General features: G+C 41.1%; 2 protein-coding genes across 2 annotated transcripts; both read right to left on the bottom strand.

Annotated features, from left to right (window-relative positions):
* Positions 1–3,801: 3,801 nt before the first annotated feature.
* Positions 3,802–6,574, bottom strand: LOC4342852 (uncharacterized). Its single transcript, XM_015790689.3, has 2 exons — positions 6,215–6,574; positions 3,802–4,313 (listed from the first exon to the last, which is right to left on the bottom strand). Exons 1-2 carry the CDS (start codon positions 6,321–6,323, stop codon positions 4,048–4,050), a joined length of 375 nt encoding a protein of 124 aa, XP_015646175.1. The 5' UTR covers positions 6,324–6,574; the 3' UTR covers positions 3,802–4,047.
* Positions 6,575–9,355: 2,781 nt separating this feature from the next.
* On the bottom strand, positions 9,356–10,293 carry LOC4342851 (uncharacterized). The gene is made up of 2 exons (XM_015790701.3): positions 9,882–10,293; positions 9,356–9,786 (listed from the first exon to the last, which is right to left on the bottom strand). Exons 1-2 carry the CDS (start codon positions 10,069–10,071, stop codon positions 9,509–9,511), a joined length of 468 nt encoding a protein of 155 aa, XP_015646187.1. The 5' UTR covers positions 10,072–10,293; the 3' UTR covers positions 9,356–9,508.
* Between the last annotated feature and the right edge of the window lie 9,749 nt (positions 10,294–20,042).

Genomic DNA, 20,042 nt, shown 5'->3' with positions numbered 1-20,042 from the left:
TCTCTCTCTCGCCGGACGACGTGGGATTTAATTCCTCTCTCCTTTTTACCGATCGCTCTAACCGCGGATTAGCAGAGGTGAATCGCTAATTGCAGGGTGATCCAACTCTTGATATAATCCGTTGGATGAATAGATCTAAGGGTCGAAAAAGATAAGTGTTCGATGAACTGGTGCTTTTTATAGCAGTAAGTATATAGATTATTAAGGGATTGGAATTGGAGTACAGTTTTTATTTTTTTTATTCAGGATTTTATTATGAATTTAAAACTTGATGAATTTTGGAGGGAACATTAGATGGAGGGATATATTGATCAAATTTGAAATCATTAATGGCACGAGATTTCAAAATTTTGAAATTTAAAACGTAATAAAAAGCGTTTTTAAGTAAAGGAGTCAAACTCAGGATGCTACATAAAGGTTTTATTAGGGTTCATCTTCCCGACCGGAGAAAAATCACCAAGAAGAGAGTACATATTAACTACCTGATCAAGGCAGGGAGCATAACTCTTATGTAGAGTGCTTCAACAACGAATAATGGAGATTGCCGAATCTTAATTAGGTAGCTCCAGAAAAACTTGTCCCGTCTTTATATTTGTAACTAGAAAAGGTAGCCGCAGGCACATTACTGACACCTTGTTTAATGTTGCTTGAAATTTTATGAATAATATTAACATGTGGGTGATTTTTTTGTAATATGTTTTTATTATATTCTAAATATGTTTTTGTCCATAATTTGTTTAGGATCGCTGCTTTAAATGTTGGTCATGATTTTCTTCTAACTACCCTATCAACATATAAATTCTACATTAAAATTATTTATTGGAATTCATAAAATCTTGAGTTTATGAGAAAATATCGTGTCGTGGAAATGGAGTTGATTCGTATGGACCTATCATTTGTACTATATGTGTTTTTAATATTTAGTATATCATATTTTTGGAGTTTCTAAACTTTAAGTAATAGCTTTTCTTGTGTACTATAGATATCTTTATGGAATTTAGGATATTTTAATGGAAAAAACTTTCTATTAAGATATATATGGTAAGAGGAAAATTTTGTCCAATTATAACAAATTTATATTTACTTCTGCTACCTCCTTTTTTCATATACTTACTATGTTCTTGGAAAAATGAATTTAAAATTGAAATAAGAGAGCAATTATATAAATGAAATTAGTTTGTGTAGAGTATTTATAAATAAAATTGTTGATGACATTGGTTGAAATTGGGCGTTTGTCAATAGCATTTTTGGATTTTGTCATCCTATTTAGTCATAAATATTTGTCAACTGATAACAGATATATAATGATATGCTTTATATTGTCATTTGTTATATAATTTTCATGTCTGTTTGGATTATATGAAAAGAATCAAAATGCAACCTGAAATATAATTTTATTTTATAAGTTGAAATATATTCAAAACAGATAGTAAAATATTAATTTAATGGTAAATAATATGATGGTCTAAACTTCGTTTTCAATTGTAGAGCGAATTTAGTTATGCATGTTTGTAAAAGTGATATATAATAAAATAATATATGTCGCCATTTGTTTGTCATATATGATGAAAAGGGTCATTATATGACCCAAAAAACATTTTTATTTATTATAATTTAAAATATGTCAACACCACTTTAAGCCTATCTCAACTATTACATTATATGTATGTAAAAATTTTATGTGTAATTTTGAATTTGTAGTTGATTAGAATTTAATATGATAAATAACAAATATTATCTCAACTACTATAAAGAAAAGATTAAAGGAAAGGGAAGAGAAGGCGAGGAGGGCCAGTTGCGTGCATGCAGTATGAAGTGATATTTTTTTAAGGGTTAATTGGATCATGCCACTACAAAATATGCCATTTTAGAAAAATATCATTACTATTCACAATATTGGCTACGTGCCATTGGAATTTGAAAAAATTAGAACCATACCACTCCATCACGTTTTCCGTCAAAAATCTCCGCTAACCCCAACTGCACGAGGGACCTAGCTGTTAGTTTCATCTTCACTTCCCTCCCCTCTCTTCTCTTTCCCCTTCCTCTCTCTCCACCACTGTCGTCGACCACCACCGTCACTGCTGCTGTCATCGGCCACCTCCGTGAAGGCCTCAGGAGCCACTACCGTCGCCACTATCGTCGGCCCTATCTGCGGCGGGAGACTTAGGAGCCGTTGCTGCCACTGCCGTCTGTGGCAGGAGGCTCGGGAGCAGCCGTCCTCAACGCCATCCACGCGGAAGGGCTCAGGAGCCCCGGCCGCCGTCACTATCCTCGACCCCATCCGCGACGGGAGGGCTCGGAACCTGCAGCCGCCGCCGCCGCCACTATCCTTGATGCCATCCGCGTGGGAGGGCTCGGGAGCCGCCGCCGCCGTTTCTGTCCTCGATCGCATCCGCGATGGGAGGTCTCGAGTGCCGCCGCTGCCGCCATCCTTGACGCCATCCGCAAAATCGTGAATAGTAGTGGCATTTTTCTAAAATGGCATATTTATTGTGGCACAGAATATAAGTGATTTTAGTTGAATAGGATATCATAGTACTACGAATCTAAATCCATGTCCATGCATCCATAAAAAAATTTTATATTTTGGGACAGGGGAATATGTATTTTCTAATTAACTTCTTATTATTTTAATCTTATTAATTGGTTTTATGTGTTTTATATTGTCTAGTGTAAGCTACGTGTTGTTAATCATATGGTTTAAAAATCTATCTGTTTTTCCATTAAAATGTGTGTTGAGTGGCCAATAGCTGGTCCAAAGCAATGTATTTCTTTTACTTATTAAATACAGTTAATTTTTTGTTCTTTCTTCGTTTCGTACTTATTGATATCTCCTATTGCTAGATCAAACTAGACTTATGTAGCACATCTACTATAGGTTGCAAAATTCAGGTCACGCTAGTTTGTGAAAGGAAACCAGGGACGATCCATGTCTGATCGTACATGGATCTAATTAGTTAGTTTTGGGGATTTGGCCGAGCCTATGGCTGAAACATTTTCTGAGTGCTTACACCTTTTTCTCCAAAAGTTTCTCATTTGCATTAAGAGACCTACATACATAGCAAAGTACGATTGAAACCACAAAAAATAGTTGATTGATCCAAATAAATAAATATTTACAAGAAAATTTATTTTCATTCCAAAATTGATGAAACTTTCAAGTTCTAAACACTCCTATATGCAACTAATAATTTGTTCACGGCTTTGAAATAATCCATTTATAAACATATTTCCCCAATCTTGAAAGAAACGAAACTTGGCAAACTGAGGTTAGCTCGGCTGTTTTTTATTAAGGAACCTGCCAATGATAGCTGACACTGAAGTGCTAGACTTGGCATGAGTGATCGTATTTACAGCAAATTATTATTTCCATGGTGACGACGTGTTATTGACAACAAGATGTCAATGGTGGCTTTGTCAATTTCAAAATATGCCAGCCCAATCTCTCGGAATTGGTAAGGCTAGGATTTCTGCGTGTGCTTTCATTGGGATCAATGCACGCGTGTGTATATGAGCATCTGTGTGCTTGTACTGTGTTTCGTAAAAAAACAAAATTTGTATTTGTTTGCAACTTTCAATTTATATATATTCACATATTGTTGTGTTATTACACTAAATTTTGAGTATGCACAAGCATGGTTTACCTGTTTATTGCATATAAAATTTTCTGAAGTGTATAAATGCAAATCCAAAATGGGTGTATTACACTAAGGTGTATAGAAGATCTGTACTGATAGCACTAGGATTTGAGATGCTCTCTGATCTCTAGGTCCTAGTACTACATTGAACAATATGATATGGACATATAAACCACACATTCTGCCAAACAAACTCCATACATATGTCTTCATACACGCAAAGCAAAACACACACACATCCCAACTTCACATGCACATGGTATATATACACCTTGTATCATCTCTTGGTATTTAACATGTCACAAAACTATGACCACACTATATCAAAAACGCAGAAAAATTAAATTTAAAAAGCAGTAAAAAAACTTAAGAAAAATAACCACATATCCATCCTCCAATAAATAATTCAGCCAAGAACCAGCAGGAAGAAGGTCGCTCCCAGACGAAGCATGCAGGCTGCCAGGCGGGGGTCGCCGCCGGCGGCCGTCCTCGTCGCCGCGCCGCGGTGGTGGTGGCCCCTGGTGGCGACATTGTGCGGGTCCACCACCGGCGTGCCGGAGCCACCGTCGTTGGGATTGTTGGGGTTGTGCGACCGGTGGCTTGTGTAACCGCGTCCATGTCCGCCGCCGCCGCCGGCCGTCCTCTCCGTCACCACCATCTCGCTGTCGGCGCCTGTATATAAAAAAAAACACACGTATAGTATCAATTGAAATTGTATCAGCAAGTTTCTGTTCTTCACGTGCCACAAAATAACATATTTTTTTAGATAATCATAAAATAACATATTCAAGTTAATTACTCCATCCATCACAAAATATAACAATTTCTAACCCTTAAGATTTGTCTCAAAATATAAAACTTCTTCACCAAAATTCTATTCTCAATCAATCACAACCCTTCACCATTCAAATTTTTTCATCTACCTCCACTTCTCAATCCCATTTAATTTTATCTAGTTACACGTGTCTAACCCTAAAAATCCTTATATTCTACTTCCTCCATCTACTTTTAATAGTCATATTTCATCTTAGCATATAGACCAAGGATAAATAATCCTACTTATCATCCATTTAAACATGCTACTAGTCATTCCTCGTAAACAAGCGATTCATTAATATTTACATTTCTCGATGCCTATATAGCTAATCTTGTGTGGAAGAATGAAGAGTCACGCATTAAATCCAAAAAAATCATTAATTTGATAGGTTGTTGGATTGAAATATACATATCAAAAATAAATTTTTCAGATTTGGAAATATAACTATCAAAAGTAAATGGAGGGAGTAGTACAGAGCGAGTACTTGATTTTATATGTCCTTCAAAATTTAAAATTGTTTTTTTCTACTCTTTTTTATGGTTTGTTCTGGATCGAGCATGACACATGATCATCAGGTTGTTTGTTTGTAAACAGGACGTGATGATGCCATGTTATATTTATTATTGGTGAATAATCACTTTGTGTGATATCACGAGAGCATTAGTTAGGAATATAATTAAGTATCATTAACGGCGTGCAGTGCAAGGGTCTCCGGAAATGCAGGGGAATAATATCTCATTAATTATACTGTGTTCCCCCACATGGACAGGACAGAGCATCTGTTCTTGACAGGGTTTTCAGGCAGGATGCCTGATCTGCGCGCTCACACACCACATGAGTATTCATCAAGTTTTTATTATTATTATTGTCTTGTTTATTGATTTTTGACTGGAGATTCAAGTATCTAGGCCAGCCAGACCCTTGATATGTTTTGAATAAGTTAATTACTAACTAATATAGGCATGTTTGGACTGAATAATATTTTAACAATAAGGAAATCAACTGCTTTGTTTTCCAAGAAATTTCTTCCAGATCTGAACATTTTAATTTAGTACTGAATTCTTCGGTCCATCGACGGACACAATTAATCAGTAGGGCCATGCTTGACATTGCAATTACTTTTGTTCATTTTGCAGGTGGATATGCATTTGATTAGTGAGGAAGGAAGATATATAGATAGATAAACGGGACGACAACTTATGCGAGGCTACCCAAAATGAAATTAGAAACGTTTTACAAATAATAGGGTGTAGATAATTTCCTCAAGAAATACACGGTGTAGATAAATTTCAAATATTTTCTAAGGTTTTGCTTATCTAAACTTATGGCAATTAGCCAAAGGGAACCAACCACAGCTATAATCTTGCCTTTCTTTTTTAGGGACCCACTTCTGGTGTTGGTTGTACTTTTGACATAATCAAAAAATTCATCGTGCATAATGCTTGTAATAAACAAACAAATCTTCATGTGTTTCCCACAAAACTAATATTGTAAGTAGTGGAACGAAAGTTAAGTTGAATAGTCGAACATCATGTCCAACCCCAACAGAACCATAGAAATCATGTTAATAACAACTTTACAAACATTCAGAAACATACAGTTCTATGCAGATACAATACAAAACATATATACACGGGAGTTGTCATCATTTGTTTCATAGAAACATAGAGCTGAAAAAAACGATGCATATAAGGATACTATGGTGTAAGAAACCTACTAAGACAGACATGCAGAGAAGAGAAGGAACACTGCGTACCTGTACCCTTGATAGCTGCAGCAACATGCCTTGCTCCATGGATACTTGGAACAAGGAGTAGGAGTAGGATGAGGGAGATAGCAAGGCAAGATCTCTTTGCACTCTCCATGGCTGCAATGAGCAGAGCTAATGATGTAGTAGTAGTGTAAACTGAACTGATACTCTGCCTCTGCTACCAACACTCTTCATCCTTCCCTTAAAAATCCTTTAAAAATGAGATAGAATAAGTTCTTCAAGGAACTTTCCACTTGTACTGCCAGAGCTATGGACACCAACTTTATTGTTTATTTTTCTTATTTCTTTATTTTGTAACATCCAGCACTAATACATGTTTCCTGTTTTTTTTTTTCTTATCCTCAGCTTTCTTTCCCCAAAAGCATTATCCTACTAATAAGCAACAATGCAGCAAAAGGTGGTCATATTTAAAAGATATGCACCAAGTTGTTTTTTTTAAGGACTAGTACTATTATTGCACATTTTAGATGTGTTGTTTGGCCCGCCCAATTACGCATGTGGGTCTTGTACCAATTGATGGTATGAAATGTCATGACCTGGTCGTTTGTAATGAATAGAATTAACATGAATGCTTCCCAAACTCCTAAACGGTACGATTTTGTAGAAAAAAATATATATGTGCGAATTTCTTGTTATACTATTTTAAATCCATTTTCCAACTTTATCATAGTTAATTTATTTGTTTGTACCCATGAAATATTATCACAAATCATTCAGCTATTCAGCCAATAATTACTAAGGACCAGAGCTATTCAGAATGGAACAAGTCATGTAGAACACTAACTTGTGCTGTTTAGGCAAATATGCATAGGTAGGCTTTGAATTTGATCAAATCACTCAGGCAGCGTTCACACACAAGTATTTGTGGAACACAAACTTGCCTCTGAAGATTAAGGTGCTCATATGGTTGATGCTGCAGAATTGTATTCTCACTAAAGAAAACCTGATCCCCAAAGTGTGGAAAGGATCCAAGAGGAGCATGTTTTGTTCAGTGCCTCGAATCAGTAGAACATCTACTCTTCAAATGGTTGTAACAACTTCTCCAGGAAGCTCAAATGGTTTGTAAGATCAACTTTAGGCACAAAACTAAAACTAGTAATGATTGTGTTGGCAGCAACATTCAGAGTTAGCTCCTTCCATACAGACAATTAGTCTTCCATTTTTTTTATGGGATTGAATTTTGGCCTGGCATGGTGTTTTTGTTAATGGTTCTTGTTTAAAACTATATTTAGCTTAGCTTGTTTAGATCCTTTTGGAGCATAAAGTAGTAATCATGCTAAGTTTTCTATACTTGTTTCTTTTTGTGCAGAGTTTCTGTACTTCTTTTTCTTTCTTGGGTCCTTGTACTCCGGTTTCATTGTTTTTGTCATGAAGATGGGACTCCTTGTTTCAAAAGAAAATACATTCAAATCGTTGTTCTTTTAGATGCACATCATAAGGACCTTTAATAAAAATTAAAACTCTGATGAGGGGAGTTACACGGGATATATCAAGGAGAGTTGGCTCGTTTTAAAAGAAAGACCGGACCTAAAAACCTTTTTTTTAAATAATGGATTTAAATAAAACCTTGCCATTACATCCCAGGGATGTATACAGCCACACCTAAAAAAACGACAACACCCAAAAAATGAGTGAAAAATAAAAACATGTTTTAGCACGGCATTATGACACAAAACATATATATGACGTATTATCTATGTCCCCATTCTAGCCAGTTGCATGGCTAGAATTATTTTTTTTAGCTATATTTACGACGGCACATTTTAAAAATAAATAGTTAAATCAGTTTTACAACTTATATTGTAATTAAGTTTTGCGATGTAGTACGTAGTCTAGAGCTTACAATGCTCAAATGGCACATTTAGGTCTTGGGTTATTTCAAGCCTAGAAAAAAAAAAGGGGTCAAGCTGAGCCCTCATCAAAACACGTGTTAAGAATCCATCTGAGCATACCTACTGTTGAAAGTGAATAGAATCGATTGAGAACGAGTAAGAGAGAATTGAGCGAATGAATCGGATGTTCTTTATTGATCAATGAAGGGGTGGCAACCGTAGACGCGAAGGTTGGGAACCATCGCGCCCGTTGCGACGGATCATCGAGTGGAAGAGACGCGGTTGCTTCGGTTGCGATCCCATCATGAGATCACCTTGTAGTTTCATAACACCTACTATAGTAGAAAGAGTATGATTAAAATTAAGTGAAAAATATGACAATATCTTTCGTAAACCCATTCTTCTTTAGAGTATAGACAGAGAGAATGTTAACTAAATGAGATTTTCTACTGCTTTTAAGGAGGTACAGTTCTAATTTAAATTTTGATGATCTCTCAATACGGTGTTAAGTTACAATGCCATAAATTAACACTGCCGCCTTACAAACCAGTGAAATCACTCTAACATGAAAATGTGAAAAAGATAGTGAAAGAATACCAAAAAGGATAGCTAAACAAAATTAACCCCTGATCAACTAATCTTCTACTACCATTGAGCCTAAGTACATCGAACTAGAGAGGAAGCAGCCAATTGGCAGCAGCGGCGAGGCGACGCCGCAGCAAGCGATCGCCGTGCTACCTCCGGGGCGGCGGTCGGAGGCGGCGGCGCCGGATTTCTTGCCCTTGTGCTTGCGGCCACCGCGGCCGTGGCGGCCATGGTGATCGCCGTGGGAGCTTCTTACTACGACCGCCAACTCCGCCGCCGTGCTCGCCGTCTTCTTCTCCTCAGCTCCTGCTCATCATCAAGATTCAAGACAAACAAGACGCCACTGGGATCAGATCAATCTAACCACGAGCAGAGAGAGAGATCAATGGAGAGAATGAATTGAATTGCTTGCCCGTTAATTCGTTGCTGCCAATTGCAGACGAATCACCGGCTGCAAGAACACACGAGGAGGCCAGGAGGAAGAAGACGAGGAGGAGCAGCCATTGTTTCCTGACCGGTGAATCCATGGTTGGTGAATTTTATTTTGCTCGGTGTACCGTAGGATGGCCGCAGCTTACGTATTTAAATGCAATTCGTGGAAAGATGAGTACGTTTTTTAAGTTTAGCAACGGATTATACGATTCCAAGAACGCATTCAACAAAATCTCGATTTCTTGGAAAGCGCACACACAAAATTGCAGATTGAAGATGCGGAAAAATCTCGCCGGGAATCCCCGAATCGGGCGGATTCTTGGCGATTCATTTGGATTCATTTCATTTCATTCTATGTACACACAGCAAGATGAATCGATTTAAATTCAAATGCGAAATCGGGAGCGATTCGGGTCCAGAATTCATTCATTCAGAAGCGAAGCAGAGCGACGACGGCGGCGACAAGGAGGGCGGCGCAGGAGGCCGCCATGGGAGGGCGCACGGATCCGGCCGCCGCGCTGCGCCTGCCCGTGTGGTGCTCGGCTGGCTCCGGCCTGCCGTGGCCGCTGCCGTGGCCGTGGCCGGCGCCGGCATGGCCGCTGCCGTGACCACCACCACCTCCTCCTTCCCTCACGGTGACAGACCACCGAGCCACCGCCGCCGCCGCGGCGTGCGTCGTCGTCGTCGTCTGGTCGCTGGCCTCTGCAACTGCAATTCACGATCAAACACTTGACACAAACACTAATCTCACTCTCCTGACGAAGCAGATCAACTAGCAGCAAATCTTAACAACAGTGACTGACCTTTGGCTTCTTTGGCATCATTCAGAGCACGAGCTCCATGAACGCATGGTGGAAGAAGAGCAAGCAAGACGACGACGGCGAAGAGGAGCGGTAACAATCTGATGAGGCGACGATTATTTGGTCGCGATCGGCAAGCCAGCAGCACGGGAGGAGGACGACGAGTCACTGAGCCTGCAACTGATGATGCCATTCTGAATCCGTCGAATCAGCTGCGTTTGTCTGCTCGCCTCACGCTGGTCATCTGAATTCTGAGCGATCGATCGTCGTCTGAATCCTCTCCTCCCAAATCGATCGCCGCAGTCCGCAGATACGTTTGTGGTGTGGTGGACTGTGGAGTGGATGCAGGGGAGGGGAGGAAGCTTATCTGGTGTGTGACTGTGAAATGAGTTTGTGACCCACATGATGCACATCTGTCACACTGTCACACTTTCTCTGCAAACCCAGCTGGTATGTACTGTGCCATGTACACACAAGCTGCTAACTGGAACTATTCACTCCGTATCAAAATAACGCCGTGTTTAGTTCCAAAATATTTCTTTAAACTTCCAACTTTTCTATCACATCAAAACTTTTCTACACATATAAACTTCCAACTTTTCCGTCACATCGTTCCAATTTCAACCAAACTTCTATTTTAGCGTGAACTAAACACAGCCTAAGTTCCCTTCGATTTTCTAATTCTTTTTGAAAATTTAACCAATTTATAGAAAAATGTAGTACACACTTAAAGCATTAAATTAGTTTCATTAACATATTTTGATAGTTCTTTTGTTTTGTGTTGAAGATATTTCTATATTTTTTTATAAACTTGGTTAAACCTAAAAAGATTGATTTAAAAATCTCAAAACAACTTATAATATGAAACAAATGTAGTAGTAGTATAAGTCTAACATTTAAAATAACTACTCTTACGAGATAGTAGAAAAGAGAAAAATGACATCGATGCCCCTTGTTAAATGAGGGGTATTTAGAAGTAAGGTTAGTGGTATGTCGATTTAAATCATGGTATCTTACCTACCAAGATAGAACGGTTCTAATCCCATTTTGTATCATAATTTTATAATATTCATATCCGACGTAAGTGTGTCATAATTACATATCAATTTTGCTATATATTTATCGATAAATTTTCTCCTAAAAGTTTGACAGATGTAATTACAGTACAGCCATAGTGTAATTACACTGTAACTACAATGTAACTTGTATGTAACTTTTAAAAATCTCTACGTAACATGTTATTTCGGTAAAATAGAGTATGGGAACAAATCCTCTCACATGTACGTGTTGTGACTTAGATCTAACGGTTTAAAATTATGTGAAAGTTACATACAAATTACATTGTAGTTACAGTGTAATTACACGTAATTTACAGTGTAACTACACTACGACTATATTGTAATTACATTTGTCAAATTTTTAGGAGAAATTTTATCGACAAATGTATAGGTGATCCCCTCAGTTCTAACAACCTTAGGCAAACTAAGCTTCCAATTTTTCTTTAAAACAAAAAATTCCAAATTTTAGTAACCAACAGTACCACCCTATATCATAAGCATAACATCTCATCGGGGATAGGGTTGGGAGACTTTGGATTGTGTTCACTCAAAGAAATCTCTAGCCATTTCAAAATGAGTAGCCCCCCCCCCCCCCCTCCAGAGGAAAAAAATTGAGATGTCTTACAGTAGTATACTATTTTGGATAGGGTTGGGAGATTTAGTGTTTATTATATGGCCTTAAAATTTTTGAAAACAGGTATGGATATGGAAACTTTTGGAACTCACACCAAAATCTACGGCTCAGCAACAAACCTTTCATATGTGTTGTTCCGGTGGAGGCAGTCGAAGGGATTTAACGGCTTGTCAAGCGGAGTGCACATCAATATCAATACAGGCCCTACGATGCAGTCATCACGGCATTGCTGCAGTACCCTGTAGATTTGCTCCTTTATTGCTGTCTAGTTTCATTAGGAAGTTTGCTTTCTTTCTTCAGTTGACCTCTCTCTTGTTAAAGATGGTTCAACTCTTATCTATCTCCTGGTGATGTGTTCGGAATTCATTTCCCCTAAACTTTGTCTTTTAATAAAATGTGATGTGTTTAAAAAAAATTCATGAGCTCCATAATGGTGAAGAAAGACCGCTGATGCCAGGAGCTAGAGCGCGCTGCCGGAGAGAATTACAGATTTACAGCAAGCAAAATTCTCCATGTTACAACTACCAGAAACAGGCACTGTTCTGAAACACGCAAACGGGGTAAAATCAGGAGAAACAAATCCATCCATGTTCACGTACGCCACATCTATACTCGGAAGATGATCGAGGGTGTGTTTAATTTCATATCAAAGTAGTATTGTGGCCCACGCAGATTGAGCGGCTAGCATCATTATATTTTTATATGTTTTCTCATTATATTATTCAAATATATTAAAATAACAATATAATTTTAAATTTTGCAATAACTCTACAAAACTACTAATGTGTAATGTTCATATTATATTTTATATACGTGTTAGTTATTAATTATTTTTAATATTAAATTTTAGTTATTTGTAAATTATATATATTCTTATATGGATTCTAGACTCGTCTTTTAATATTTCTTTTTTTAGTTTCGAATTTTCTGTAAATTGTATTTCTATATAAACTCTATGCTCTTCTTCCAATATTATTTATATTTATTTCTTAATTTTTATATTATATTTTATATACGTGTTAGTTATTAATTATTTTTAATATTAAATTTTAGTTATTTGTAAATTATATATATTCCTATATGGACTTTAGACTCGTCTTTTAATATTTCTTTTTTTAATTCCAAATTTTCTGTAAATTGTATTTCTATGTAGACTCTATGCTCTTCTTCCAATATTATTTATTTTTATTTCTTATATTTCATATTATATTTTATATACGTGTTAATTATTAATTATTTTTAATATCAAATTTTAGTTGTTTGTAAATTATATATATTCCTATATGGACTCAAGACTCGTCTTTTAATATTTCTTTTTTTAATTCTAAATTTTCTATAAATTGTATTTCTATATAGACTCTATGCTTTTCTTCCAATATTATTTATTTTTATTTCTTAATTTTTATTATTTCTAATTGCATTTCTATGTGGACTCTAAACTCATCTTTCAATATTCTTTAATTTTTTAATTTTTTGAATTTCAGTTACTTCTAAATTATATTCCTATATTTGTATTTCTATGGACTCTAGTCTTCTCTTCTAATATTTTTTATTTTAAATTCCGAATTTCAGTTATTTCCTAATTGTATTTCTATACGGACTCTAATCTTCTCTTCTAATATTCCTTATTTTTAATTACGAATTTCAGTTATTTCCTAATTGTATTTCTATATGGACTCTAGTCTTCTCTTCTAATATTCCTTATTTTTTAATTCCGAATTTCAACTATTTCTAAATTGTATTTCTATATGGACTCTAGTCTCCTCTTCTAATATTCCTTATTTTTTAATTCCGAATTTCAACTATTTCTAAATTGTATTTCTATATGGACTCTAGTCTTCTATTCTAATATTCCTTATTTTTTAATTCCGAATTTCAGCTATTTCTAAATTATATTTCTATATGGACTCTGTTTTTTCTTTTTTCGATTAATGTGAGAATTTCTAGGCCATGAGAGCGAACGTGGAGGCTCCTTTTTCTATTCCTTTAATAATATAATAGATTTGGAAGTTTGACTAAAATTGAAAGTTTGAAGAAAAAAGTTATAAGTTTACGTGTGTAGAAATATTTTAATGTGATGTAAAAGTTGAAAGTTTGAAAAAAAAAGTTGGGATCTAGTCAAGGGCCGGTCAATTCTGTCGGATGGATGCCGGGTCTATGATCATGACGTGAAGGGCTCAGATAATCTCCATGACTCCTTGAAATCAACCACGTCCATGCAATGGAACTTTGCACTACAGTCAGAGCTATACGAGGATCGATCGAATGTGGACTGGGGGATTCCATTCAGTACCGTTCACAACAGAATAGGCCATTTAATGTTTGAACACTTGTATAAATTATTAAATATAGACTAAAAAAATAACTAATAGCACAGATTACGACTAATTTACGAGACGAATCTTTTAAGCCTAATTGCTCCATGATTTGATAATGTGGTGCTACAGTAAATATTTGCTAATGATGGATTAATTAGGCTTAATAAATTCGTCTCGCGGTTTACTGACGGATTATGTAATTAGTTTTTTTATTAGTGTCCGAACACCCCATGCGACACCCTATATAATACCTGATGTGACACGTTAAAATTTTACACCACTGGATCTAAACACCCCAAAACCAATGCAAAAGATGAGGCCACCATATATAATACTCTATTCCATATAGCAATGATCTTAACTGTTGATTTATGAGTTATTCCATCTACTATTAACATTTGATGTGGTAGTATAAACAAAAATATGACCTATTAGATTACAGAAAAGAATCAAAGATGAACGATATATAGACTGATTTAGCTATTAACAGAAACTACGAAGATAGCCCGCGCATTCGCGTGGACATGTACTGTATGTAGGATGAATTACTAAAAGCATTTCATGTCTTCTATTATTACCTTAATCATGAAAAAAGTGACAGATCCCATTTATCTATAGATCTTGTAAGGAAAGGTAAAAAAAATAAAACATGAGTCCTGTAGGATAAGAAAACGTGAAATATCTGTCGAATGCAAGTATAAAACTGTCTATTTGAAACAATATTATAATTATTTCGACCTTGCATACATACCCAGTTTAGAAGTTACAACACTTCTAAGTGATTTAATATTTAATACTGATTTTAGTTCGTTCTTAAATATTTAACAAACTTATTAAGTCATATGTACTATTATAATTAAACACTAATAATAATAATAGTCCGTGCACCACACGGGTGAGCGGCTAGTGACATTAAATGCTCGAGGCACAAACGGTTTTGGCTCTAGTTTTAACCAATCAGCTTGGTCACAGGTGCAGTCAAAAATTCAACAATTGCTCTAGAACTTCCTCGTCTCGCTGGCAGCATTGGGTCTTAATTTAACTTGCTGTCCATGGGCAAATCGTCGGTACTGATCATCAAGGTTCCAAGAAAGGATAGATAAAAGTTTGCCCTATGCCGCCCTCGCCCTCTCTATTTGTTTGAAATTTCAAAATAACAGTAATAATAATGGCCACGTATTTCGGTCGGTCGCCTACGCATTTGCTGCTGTATCAGTCAGGTCGAACCATGTGCATGATTCACCCCCACAACTACTTGGATGCTACAGGTGACTTCGTTTATTTGAAAATATATGCGAGCATGCACGTGTATGCCAGATATCAGAAAAATAATATAGAAGCGGACGCTAGTATACACTCGCACATACTACACACCTCTAGGAACATGCATACGCACATATTACTCCTCTTATGTCTATATATAAGCACTCTTGTTATGGTCATCAACATATCTTGAGATTGATTAAATTAGCTCGCGGGTACTTTATTGTCGAATATTAGGTTGTTTATTATTAAGAAAATAATTACCGAATATGAGCACTCGTACCAATTCTACAACTTGAACTTGGACAGGTGAAATGTTTTTTAAAAATATAGTTTTTTTCTGAATCTACATGAATATATTGGTTTGAAAAGGAATTAATTGCTGTAATATACCTTCGTCGCGTCCCTAAGATGCGAGGTTGTGGCAGACGCGCGCAATCACTGTTTGGGGATGCGAAGGCGTCGGCATCGGACGGCGTCGCGCAGCAGATGATTGAATATGATTAAATGTGATTAGCATATGATTGAATATAAATTATTAAAATTTGGAATAAGTTCATTTTAAGTCCCGAGACATATTATATATGGTATTGCAATTCAAAAATGTAATTCGAACTCGACGTCGAGATGAGGGTCCTAAAATTTGAACTTGACATCAAGGTGAGTAACCTAAATTTATTTGATCTTTTAAAAGCAAAATTTATATATGAAGTTTTCATATAAAACACGTTGTTTAGCGGTTTAAAAAACTTGCTAACAAAACTCAAGAAAGTAACTAAGCCGGTCCCCACTTTAGCATAGACCCCAAGGCATCGGATTCAGCTTTGGTGACATTGGTATGGCAAGTCACCGGATGACATACCATGCATCTGAGCCATCCAAAACGAATCCAACGTCTGCTTTAGTTGGGCCCGCACGCATGCAAAAAATATCGCCGTTTTCATCCCCGTAGCGGGGACTTACGGGCGGGAGACGATGTGTAGCGCCCGTTCCGTCGTGGCGCCTAGCGGGAAAGTTATCTCTTAAAAACCCTAATTGCGAAATTTGTTTCTTTGATTGTCGTCCAGTGTCCGTGCCATCTCAATATCTCAATCCCCGATCTATCGTCGAGCTCGTTTCCGAATCCAAATCCTTCCAAATCAAATTCCTTCGCAAAAGTCTATTTTGGCTCCCCTGGGGTCGATGGGCCGGATTTCTCTCGGCCCATCTCCCCCTCCCTCCAGGCGCTCTCTCCCTTTCTCTCTCGCTCTCTCTCCCTCCTCTCCCTCCGCCCCGCTCCGCCCGCACGCTGCGTGCGCGAGCGCGCGAGCCGCGCCGAGGGCCCCTCCTCCGCTCCGTTCGCGCGTGCGTGAGCCGCCGCGCCGAGTGCCTCCCTCCCCCTTCGCTCTGCCCGCGCGTGAGCGCGTGAGCCGCCCGCGCCGAGCCGAGCCCCTCCTTTCCGCTCCCTCGCTGCCGCTCCCCGCGCGTCGTTCGCGCGCGCGCCCGCGTGGTCCTCGCCCGCGTCGCGTCTGCGCCGCCCGGCCCCGCTGCCCTGCCGCGCCTGCAGCCGCGCGGCCCCGCCGCCCGCGCGCGTGCCCGAGCCGCGCCCCTCCATCCGCCGCCCCCCCCCCCCCCCCCGTTGCAAGCCGCGCGTGCGTGCCGAGTGGCCGACCGTCTGGTCGCCGCCGCCGTCACCCTCTGCCGCGCCAGCCCGCACCTGTCGCCCGTGTCGTCGCGCCGCTCCAAACCGCCCCGCCGTCATCGCCGTCGTCATCGCCTCGGCCCCGCCACTCCGCGCGCAAGCCGCCAAGGGACGGAGGCAGAGCCCTCCTCCCTCTGCCGCGACGCCCCCGCTCCCCTCCTCCTTTTTCCCAAAGAAGAAAGGGACGAGCCCCCTTTCTCTCCCTCCTTTTCCCCTTTTTCCTCCCGCCGGCGTTATCCTCCCTCCACCCTGTCGCCGATTGGACGCGAGCGCCGAGCGCCAGCTCGCGCCTTGACCGCCCAAGTCGGTTCCAAACCGACATTGCTGCCCTTAAAGCCCCGGGCGCCCTCCCTCTCTTCTCCCTCCCATCGCCATTGTTGCCGCCTTCCGAGCTCTGTCTCGCCTCCGCCGTTCATCGCCAAGCGCCGGGAAAGCCGGTGCATTCGTGGACGCGGAAGGGGACTCCGGGCGCTCGTCTTCCTCCTCTTCCCCGGCCCGAGGCCGGAGAGATTACTCCCGCGCCGTCGGCCTCTCGTCACAGCGCCCCTCCTCATCTCGATAGTGCCTCCCTCCGTTCTCCCTCCTCGCTCCATCTTCCCCCCTTAGTTTTCGGTAGTAGCTCGAGTAGCCTCCCCGTAGCTAGCCGGCGCCGCCCCGACCGTTACCGCCGCTCGCAGTGTGCTCGCCGCCGTCGCCGCCCGTGCTCCGTAGCACCCGCTCGTTGCCGGCCTCGCTCGGCGTAGCTCCGCCCAATCCGACGCTAGCAACGGATTCCCGTAGCCGCGTAGATGCTCTCACCGCCGGGAATTGGCCCCTCGTGACCTCATCGCCGTTTCCCCCTTTTGCTCTCCGCCGGTTGCCGCCGCCGAAATCCGCCGCCGACGGACTCCCTCCGGCGAATCCAAGCCGTTGGCTCGCTCCCTCTCTTTCTTCCTCGTCATCCCGGTGTACGCCCCGTCGCCCCTCATCGTCGCAAGGCGCCCCGGAGAAACCGCCGCCGCCCGCCGTCCATTCACGGCCGGCGCCTTCGTCTTCCTCCCGCCAGCCCGCGTGGCAGCCACGTAGGCGCCACGTAGACGCCACGTCGGCGCCAGCTCGGCCAAGATCGGGTCGGGCCGACCCCGGTCAGCCCCTCCCGTGCGCGCGTTCCACCACGAGCCGCGAGGCTGCGCGTGGGCCCGCCGCAACCGTTCCTCCGCGAACCGCGCGCGTGCACCGCGTCCCTCCCCAGGCCGCGCGCGTACGCCGCATGCTCGCTCCGCATGGTGAGCCGTGTCACCGACAAGCGGGTCCCACCCGGGACCGCGCGTGGTGAGCCCGGTCCACCGGCTCTCTCTCTCCTCCCTCCCGCGCGCGCGCGTCTTGGGCCGCCTTGGGCCGGCCGGCCCATTTAGCTCGGCCGGCCGCCCCATTTCTCTTGGGCCGCGCCCTAGCCGCCCGAGAAAAGTCTATATTCCCTCCCTCTTTCCTTTTCTTTTCTTTTCTTTTTCATAAAGGATTTAATTAAATCCTTTTCTTTTAGACCAAAAAATCCAATAATCTTAGAAATTCAATATCTTCCCAACCGTAAATCCGTTTGACTCCGTTCAACTTCCAAAATTCCTCAAATCTCGAGATCTATCTAATGGCACGCATAGAGGTCATTAATAGGGCTTTTTTCGCCGTTTGTTGAGTTGTCCCGTTTCGCGTGTAGTTTCGGAGCCCGAAGACCCGCAGTGCGAGGATTTCGAGGATCAAGCTCCAGATCTCGAGCAAGGCAAGCCACCTTTGAACATCTTGAGCCTATATTTGAAATTTAATTATGTTGCTTGAAAAATATTATGCATTGATAGGATCGCGCTTAAACTGTTGTCCCGTCTGCAAGGCAGATTGGCGGACCTACCTAATTTGTTGCATTTGATCCTTCCTTTGATAATTGTTATATCGTGTCCCCTTGTAACCATCTAGTTGCGTCTCGATATTCGTGCACCCTGTGCGAGTATCGACGGACGCCTTCAAACTTAAAATCTGAAAAACTTCTTGGGTAAAACTCGGGTTTTACAAAAGACTTGGAAAACCCGACACCTGGGTCGGTACTTGCGAACTAAATGAATTTCCAAAGCCGCGGACCGGGGGACGTACCGGGTGTACGGTTTCCCGCTCTCGCACTTAAGGACCGTTTCCTTGGAATTTCATCCAAACATAAGACAAGTATGACCACATGGGTGGAATGGGACACCCCTGGCTGAGTAACTAGCTTATCAGGGGAGCCTTGATGCCGAGAGACATGTGGATTCGCCGGGGTGGTGTCGGGGAGGACCCCTGGGCTTCCTGGCACAGTATGGTCTGGGACCTAACCTGTTGTTGGTCTGGGACCCCTCTCGTCGGCATATGGTAAACCTGTGTCGGCTTTCGAAATGCCTTGTCATGAAAGCTTGGAGGTCTCCCGACGTGGCTGATCCCCACGGGCTGGGTGATCCGGGTTAGTAATGTCGTGTGGGTAAAGTGTACCCCCTCTGCAGAGGTTAACAAACTGTTCGAACAGCCGTGCCCACGGTCATGGGCGGATGTGAGGTGATTCCTAGCGTAGTTTTGTTTGACTACTGCCTTGTGAGATTGCTGTGGTGGAAAGGGGTTCGATGTTTGAAAAATCTGCAGCTGATGGGATCAGCTAGGCCCGGGTGGCCGTTTGAAAGTTGTTGGCCCGGGTGGCCGTTTGAAAGTTGTTGGCCGGGTGCCAATCTTGAACAATTCTAAAGACTGATACATTGCACATACTCCGACTGGATGAGACGCACTGTCTCATCCGTGTCGTTTGAGAAGCACTCACTTAGTTGTTTTTAGAAAAGAGTTTGAATAAAATCAATTGTAAAAACAACAGCATTTCCTTGAAGCCTGCATTAAACACTTATTTCCCATGGTTTGCTGAGCACTCCCGTACTCACCCTTGCTCTATATAAATAATCCCCCCAGTTGCTGAAGAAGATGAAGCAGATCCTGCTGATGAGGAGTTCTTCCAGGAGCAAGCCGGCTACGATGAGTTTTAGGGTTTCGGCCTAGTTCCCAAGTCGCGCCTGTGTTGTTTGGTCCAAGTCCTGGCTTCCGTTCCCCTTTTGTAATGCAGTTGTGAGCTCGGGATCTGTCCGCAGCCCAACATGACTGTACCTCTACTCTATAATAAAGAGACCTCTGTTGCTGTGATAATCCGTCTTCCTGTGATACCAGCACTGT

This window comes from Oryza sativa, chromosome 7, assembly GCF_034140825.1.
Source record: "Oryza sativa Japonica Group chromosome 7, ASM3414082v1".
NCBI classification, from domain to species: domain Eukaryota; kingdom Viridiplantae; phylum Streptophyta; class Magnoliopsida; order Poales; family Poaceae; genus Oryza; species Oryza sativa.
Note: the sequence above shows the minus strand (reverse complement) of the source record. Positions and strands in the feature narration are given on the sequence as shown.